Source organism: Hibiscus syriacus, unplaced genomic scaffold (genome assembly GCF_006381635.1).
Source record: "Hibiscus syriacus cultivar Baekdansim isolate YM2019G1 unplaced genomic scaffold, ASM638163v2 tig00111392_pilon, whole genome shotgun sequence".
Lineage (NCBI taxonomy): Eukaryota > Viridiplantae > Streptophyta > Magnoliopsida > Malvales > Malvaceae > Hibiscus > Hibiscus syriacus.
In genome coordinates, this window is record NW_024063078.1 from 1,625,681 (window position 1) to 1,634,088 (window position 8,408).

The window sequence follows — 8,408 nt, forward strand, 5'->3', positions numbered from 1 at the left end:
CAAATGATATCAACTAGCAGGGTTTCTTTTTGAAAAGATTACGAAATTTGGCTAGCAAACAATGAGTGTGTTAATTTTTTTTAATTTATCTGAGATGAATATAATATAATCCCTTACAAAAATGATAAAAGATTGATAATTTAATTTTACAGACGACTTGTCATATGATGTACCACATGAAGCATTAGGTTAACATAGACAATATGTCATGTTACTTTCAAGTTAAAACGACAAAGTTGAAAGACTTTAGATTGCAAATAAAAGTTCTGTTGTACTGATCAACGAGATTGGTTTAAGTCGTTAATAACTTGATATCGATTAGATAGGTCTCAAGTTCGAGGTCTTATGTTTACAGAAAATTTTCGTTGAAAGACTCACCTACTAAAACTAAGTGTACAACATGAATCAGTCCAAATTAATCAGCAAAACCCCGAAAAACCAAGAGGATAACCAAAAAAATCCAACTGCCTTGCCTGGTCCCAATCCTACGAAAGGGGTAAGAAAAAAATTCATCATGGGATAGATTAAAAAATGGGCAAAAAACGTCATAGATTTCTTACGTATAAAACCAAATTTAATTCATCTTAGATACTTTTAAACAACAACAAAACCAAATTTAGATACTTTTAAAGAGAAGGCTAAATTACGTAACTAAATCTCCTTCTAATGTTATCAAATTTAATAGTATATTTAATCTATTGTTCAATTAATTTGAATAGTATATTACAAAAATTTATTGTAAAGATGATTTTATCAATTCAATTTAATTCATTTAAAATGTCAGAATTGAATCGTTATTTCTATTTAATAAATCTAATGTTTCATTCCACTAATTCAATGAATGATTTGGAGGAATTACTTTTTACGTATGAAAAAGATTAATAAGTAGCGTGATCATTCCAGTGTACACCCAAAATCAAATGGCGAATATTTTTATAATCACTCGTACTATTAAAATAAATAAAAAATGAAATCTAAAAACTATGTTGTACAATTGCTCTTAGATTTGTTTCATTTTTATTGAAATATGTTTTGAGTTTAAGATCTTATGTTTATAGAAAATTTTTATAGAGAGACTCATACATTATAACTAAATGTACGACATAAATTAGTCTAAATTAATAAGAATAAAAAAATCAAGAGTATAATAATAAATAAATAAATAAAAGTCCAACTGCCATGCCTGGTCCCAAACCCGCGAAAGGGGTAAGAAAAAAATTCATCATGGGATTGAATCTACATAGATTAAAAAATGGGCAAAAACAGTCATGATCAATGAAATCTGAAAACGATGTTGTACAATTGCTCATAGATTTGTTTCATTTTTATTTATTTTAATAGTATGAGTGATTATAAAATAATAATTTTTTATAATTTATCTTGGTTATTGATAATGCATATATACCATGCACGAAGATGCAACTGTTCGAACCTAAGATCTTAAAAAAAATAATATTCATCTTAAACACTAAGATTGTTTGATGAATTTGTTTGTTTCAATAATTAAGTTTAATGCTTTTAGTTAAACTTAATATATTTCAATAGCTCCATCATTTTTGTGGTTTGTTTGTCGATGCAGTTATAACTGTTTGTATCTACCTTTTGTTCGAGTTCATTTTGTTATGTGTTTTAATATTTTCAATATATGATTCTTACGTGATCTTAAGTGCTAATTTTTTGTATAAAGGAAAATATCTTTATTATATGTTTAGTTTATGTTTTTAAAGTAATTTGAATATTTTCTATTTTTAATAAAATTAACAATTTATTATCAAATAATATTTTTAATTAATAAAATAAAAATATTTTATCAAGATAAATATAAAACCTCATAACCTAAAATTAATATGAAAAATCAAAATTAATCAAATAAAACGTTAAATTATTAAAGAAATTAAAAAAAAATGAATCGAACCATGTACACTCCTATAAATGATCTACCATTCCCTTTTTCAAAGTGGGAAATCATGTATAAATAGAATTAAGGAAGACAAAAGAAGACCAAATTCGTCTTCTTTTTTTCCCTTCTTCTTGCTAGCCATTATTATAGTATATAACTAGAAAATGGTCTTTTGAAAAATGATAAACAAAATATAAACCACAGCAGGCCCCATCAATGTTAATAACAAGCACGATCCCAGTAGGAATGTTTCACATTCTCAGTCTAATTATTACTAATAATAATAAAAGAAAATGGGGGAAACTTCCTTCTAACTTCTCCCAAGTTCTTTGAATCGCTTCTTTAATCTAAAAGGAAACCCTCTTCATAACATTCACATTGTTTTGTCTTTTCAGTATGAAAATAGTTGCCAAATTCTTTCTCAAGCTACTGGTTTTCTTCACCATCATCCTTCTATCTGTTCAGCTTCCAGCATCATTAAGTTCAAGCAATGGAAACTATTCAGCCTGCAGCAAACAATTCCATTGTGGGAACATAAAGAATGTCAGCTACCCTTTCTGGGGAGGTGACAGGCCTGAGAACTGTGGGCAACCAGAGCTAAAGTTAACCTGCCTGGAAAATGAAGAAACCCTGATTTCAATCGTGTCTGTCACCTACAGAGTCATCGAAATCAACCTCGATTTACAAGCTTTTACCGTTGCAAGAACTGATCTGCAAACCCTGTGCCCCCAAACTCTTTCCAACACCACCTCGAACTTCAACATATTGAGCTACGCCTGGAATCTCGAGAACATAACATTGTACTATGACTGTCCTTTGATTTCTGACATATTTTTAGGGTTTCCAACTCGGTTCAACTGCAGCAACAGCAGTGGAAGAGAGCTGGTGAATTACTATGTTATAGCATCTGTTTTTGATAACCTCTCGGATGAAGTTAAAGATGGGTTGCAGCTGAGACGATTAAGAGCAAACCAACTCCAGATACTCTGGTTTTGCCACTCGGTAATGGATTTGGTCTGAAATGGGATGAAAAAATTGCTTCCAAGTGTGAGGAATGCAATGGTTCTGGTGGGAGGTGTGGGTACAATAAGAGCTTGAATCAGTTCACTTGTTATTGTCAAGATCATACCGATCCATCAACATGTTTTCTATCAGGTATGCACTAAACCACATATTTTCTTTCTTTCCTAGTTTTGTTTATCAAATTAGTCGAATTTTGGAATTTCCTTGGTGGGTTTCTTTTCCCCTGGAAAAAGAACTTAAAAGTTCTCCAAAACCTGCAACTCCTTCAACCATGTGTCTTCTATCAGGTATGCACTAAAACCACAGTTTTTCTTTCTTTTTTCTTAGTTTTGTGGATCAAATTAGTCAACTTTTGGAAATTCCTTGGTGGGTTTCTTTTCCCCTTAAAAAAGAACTCAAAAGTTCTCCAAAACCTGCAACCTTTTCAACCACGTGAGTCAAAATCTGCGTTTTGTTTTAGCTCTTAAGTGGTTTGATGGCATAAATCAAAAGCATGAATATGAAGAACATTGATTGCTATTATTATAATATAAACGCAGAAACAAAGTATCCAATCAACAGCCAGCTGTCAGTCACTTTTGAAATATGATTTATGTGAAAGCATCAAATTTAAAGCTGACAAATTATGAACATGTTATTATTCTAAATTAACATGCTTGCTTTTGAAGAGTAATTAAATATTTTTTTCTTTAATTTCTTGTATTTTATGTTACAGGGTCATCTAAAGGCACCAGTTTGAGGATTAAACTAATCATAGGTAATTTATCTTAATCATATTTGAAGAAGAAGAAATGAAAATCAACTAAAATTTCTAAGCTAATTGGGCCATTCATTTAAAACAGGGTTTGCAGTGGTTGGGGCTACTGCTATGGTGGTTTGTCTTATGGTGTTTGCCTTGAGGCTTAAGAAAGGATCGTTGTCAAGTGGAATGCTAATGAATTTACAGCAAAAGCAAAGGAAAAACAGTGAAAGGATCAAGGCTTTCATCGTGAGATACGGTTCGGATCTTGCTCCGAAGCGATATTCTTATACGGACATCAAGAAAATCACCAAGTCATTCAAAGACAAGCTCGGCGAAGGCGGATTCGGCACTGTCTATAGAGGTAAGTTGCCCGACGGTCGTCTCGTTGCTGTCAAAGTCCTGAGTGAGTCGAGGGGGGATGGAGAGGAATTCATTAATGAAGTTGCGAGTATTAGTCGAACTTCTCATGTCAATGTAGTGACGTTTCTTGGATTCTGCTACGAGAGTTCGATCAGAGCTTTATTGTATGAATTCATGCCGAATGGATCATTGGATAAGTTCATCTATCACCATGGATCCAGGGATCATCAACTTCGTGTGCTAGACCGGAAAACATTGTTTGAAATCGCGGTCGGGATCGCTAGAGGACTAGAATATCTCCATCAAGGATGTAACACAAGAATTTTGCACCTGGACATAAAACCTCATAACGTCCTCCTAGACGATGACTTTCTTCCCAAGATTTCCGATTTCGGTCTCACAAAGTCATGCGAGCGGAAACAAAGCGTTCTTTCGTCGATAACCGCCCGGGGAACTATAGGATACATCGCCCCGGAATTATTCTGTCGAAACTTCGGGGGAGTTTCGTACAAATCCGATGTCTATAGCCACGGGATGATGGTGCTCGAAATGGTTGGAGCAAAGGAAAACGTTCACGTCGGAGGGTCGATAACAAGCGAAACGAACTTCCCTACATGGATTTACGAGCATCTCCATCAAGAAGCATTAAATCTTGAAGGAATCACAGTTGAAGATGAAGAAACAACTAAGAAGATGATTATAGTGAGTTTATGGTGCATTCAAACGAATCCGTCTGACCGACCATCAATGACGAAAGTGCTAGAGATGTTACAAGGAACCCTTCAATCTTTACCGATTCCACCGAGACCGTTCTTGTTTTCTCCTCCACGATCGCCCGGAAATTCCTCATCGGCAGTATCATTTTATACCAGCTACTGCCACTAAGATTCTAACAGACTAACACAGTGTGTTTCTTGTTAATTATTTAAAAAAAATAGTATCTTTTACCTTGAACATAATTTTTCATCACATTTTGATAGGGTATAGGGCTCATGATAAATTTTGCTCTCTTGATTTATGCATAGGTAAAGAAATTAAACCGGTGTATTATTGTGCCGAGTGTATTTTTAGAATAAGTGTAAAGGTTTTGTAGGATAAAAAAAGGGTAAAATACTCTATTAGTAGTTAAACTTTAGCATTAAACTTTAAAATACTTCAATTTTAACACTGAATTTTAGTTTACTTTTTAATTAGAGCATTGGACTGTTAAACCGATAATAGTTGGATGATGTAGAAGTTGACATATGATGACGTGAAAGCTAAAAACTTAATGTTTTACTCCATCATATCATCTTCATCAAAATTAAAGCTTTTTTTCCTTTTATTTCAATTTGTCGTTAGAAATTGTCAATTTGTCATTATTTAATATCTTTGTAATCATCTTAAATATTAATCAACTTGTTCACCGTTTTCGATCATTTTATTGATTTAGATTTTCTCAAAATCTCTTTCAAACATAACAAATTAAACACAAAAAGAAACTCATTTTTGGGTTTTAGGGTTTTTTTTAAAAAAATTTGAAGTACTTGTTTGAAAATCCGAACGATGAGAATAATTTTTTCAAATACAAACAATATACCTAAAAATAGGCCCATTTTTCGTCGATTTTGAGTAAATTTTGTGGAAACCCAATTTAAGAAGAAAGAGGAATGAAATGTGATTGTTTTGGTATCAATCTTGTCGTAAATATCGACTAATGATGGGCAACGATCAATCGAAAACAATAATTGTAAGAGTTAATGATTTTCTATAAAAAATATAACATCATAATATCAGTAACAATTTAACGATCTGATACCCTAATTAAAACACAATTTAAACTTAAAACGTTTTATCATTTTTTTTGGGAAATAAAGATATAAACTAAAAAAACTTAAGCCTATACGGCCAAATTACAACCAACCGCTTCCTGTTGAACTAAATTGACAACTTCCAGTGGTGAAGTGTAGAAGACCAAGTGAACCTCACCTCTTGTTGCAGTTATCTTTGCTAGTTTATTGCCACCTTATTCGCAGCCCGGTTTATATGCTTCAATGTAACATTTCATTCCCAGTTTATCAGCTTGTTAACACGGTCTAGAAGAGTAATGATCGAGCCTCTATTAGAGATGTCCTGTAGCATCCGAACAACCTCCAAACTATCTGCTTCCACCGTGACTTGCCTTTCCCCAAGATTCCAAGCATGAGAAAAACTTTCATGGATACCCCATAACTCCGCTTCAACGATATAGCATATTATGATCGCTTTAGAGAATCCAAGAATCCAACCACCATTCGAGGATCGAATAACACCCCCACAGTAACAAATTTGTTTCATGTTTTACGGGAATCATCATTATTAACCTTACACCAATTAAGAGGAGGCAGATACCAAGAAGCAAACATATTAGACAATCGATGAGAAGAGTGAGTCATTGACAAAGATGATTCCATTGCATGGTTAGCTTCGAGATTGAGGCGCCTACCCCGTACTAGGACATACTCATGCTCAATGTAATCCGGATAAAAAATTCTCCTATTACGATTTTTCTAAATCAACCAAAGGATCGAGCCAAAAAATAAATCCCAATCACCTTCTTCACGCGCGTAAAACCGATATTAATTTACACCCAACCTCTGGTATCCCTTGTGAAAAAATCATCTATCTTTTCAGTTTTAATTAACGATGACCAAACAACCATGGCCGAATAACATTTATTAAGTTATAATAATATATATTATGCAAACACATACATTCGCCTAGAAATTTGGTAATATATATTAAAAATAATTAATTTCAAAATTTATTAAGTAGTTTTAATAGTAATATATATATATATATATATTGTAATTGACTATAAAAATTCTACTTTTTTTTATATTGTAATCACTTTAGACTATTTTAAAAATAAATAATCATTTGATTTGATTTCTAAATAGAATAATTCAAAATTTTGAAAAAGAATATTTTAATTTCAAAAATGAAAAAAATGCAGAGATTTGTAATAGTTCTAAAGAAATTTGTAATAAAATCCAAGGAAATACATGATGTTCACGCAATTGATTTTTTACGGGTTCCCATAAAAGGGTAGAAAAAGTTAAAAGTCACAAGACATACCATAATAAACATTTTATTTATTTATTATGGTAAACTTTATAATATACCAGCCAACTATTTGTGTTTTCTTATTTTGATCATTGAACTGAATTTTTAGATTTAGCCATTAACATTATAAAATTTGTGTATTTTTATTTTTTATTTTTTTTATTTTTTTATAAATCTGTGATAAATATAAGGTAATATATATTTAAAGACACTTAATCAATTAACTATAAACGCTCATACTCCTATCGATGCTCGCATATATGACCTCTAAATAAATAAAAAATCTTTTAACAACTTAGATAAATTAATTCATACTTTTTTATTTTATTTGTTTAGAGTCTTTGCCACCTTCGGTTGGGCCGGTGGATTAATTTCGCACGAGCGACGAACTTGGACACATGAGACATTATCTTCGTTTCTCATCGGATAGTCATCGACAAAGACTGTTGCTGAGCCCATTAAAGGAGAATTAGCCACGTGGATAGCAAACGTCACACTTTGGTCACGCAGTGAGAGGGTTAGAGAAGGGGAGACTAACGCTTAACGTGCTGCTTTATCATGTGCATTTTCGTTTCTCATTTTGCCCTTCCCGTTATCTTTTTCATTTTCTATTTTAAATCGATATTAAAAAAACAAATTTTATTTTAATCATAAGTTTATAATATTAAAATATAAATTAGAGTAAATAAGAAATAAAATAAGAAATAAAATAAGAAATAGGATAATTCTAGACACTTGTAGACATTAATGTTTAAATAATTAAAAAATCAATCTTAATATGTACAAGTGCTAGGATACAAGACCATATTTGTTAGTGAAACAATTTTTAGAAATTAAAAAAATAAAATTATCAATGTTTAATTGGATAAAATAATTAAAAGAGAGTATTAGTTTAAAATATTTATTAGTGTATCGATAACGTAAATACATCTTATAGATATATTGTTTGAAATCAATTTTTTTAAATAATATTTTTTTATTATTAAAACCACTTAATAATTTCACATATCAATTTTTTAACACTAAGGTTTCACATATCAATTTTTTAACACTAAGGTTAATCAATAGGTTCAAATATCAATAGGAACCAAATTTACAATCGTTACAGTTCAATTTGGATAAAATCCCAGTATGGGTCCATCTCAAGGGAGTCTATGCTGTGCGGCGTTTAAAAAAGGGTTAAAAAATGACGTGATCTGTTAAATAAGTGATCGATTAAAATTTAGATCGGTTATGTTATATCATTTAACCAGAAATATTATCAAGTACAATAATATATTAGGTAGCACTTATATAATG

At 31.4% G+C, this 8,408-nt stretch overlaps 1 protein-coding gene across 2 annotated transcripts; it reads left to right on the plus strand.

Moving 5' to 3' along the window:
- The first annotated feature begins 2,919 nt into the window (after window positions 1-2,919).
- LOC120160361 (PR5-like receptor kinase) lies at window positions 2,920-5,032 on the plus strand. Of its 2 annotated transcripts, none has more exons than XM_039170786.1 (3): window positions 2,920-3,055; window positions 3,639-3,680; window positions 3,766-5,031. In XM_039170786.1, the coding sequence occupies exon 3, from the start codon at window positions 3,792-3,794 to the stop codon at window positions 4,908-4,910; it is 1,119 nt and encodes a 372-aa protein (XP_039026717.1). In that variant the 5' UTR covers window positions 2,920-3,055; window positions 3,639-3,680; window positions 3,766-3,791; the 3' UTR covers window positions 4,911-5,031. The 2 variants fall into 2 exon arrangements, with proteins under 2 accessions (XP_039026717.1, XP_039026718.1); XM_039170787.1 differs by having other exon boundaries at window positions 2,962-3,055; window positions 3,633-3,680; window positions 3,766-5,032.
- The last annotated feature ends 3,376 nt before the right edge of the window (window positions 5,033-8,408 follow it).

Bases quoted from the DNA above. Each gene is read 5' to 3' on its own strand.
- LOC120160361 (XM_039170786.1), top strand. From the start codon at position 3,792: ATGGTGGTTTGTCTTATGGTGTTTGCCTTGAGGCTTAAGAAAGGATCG.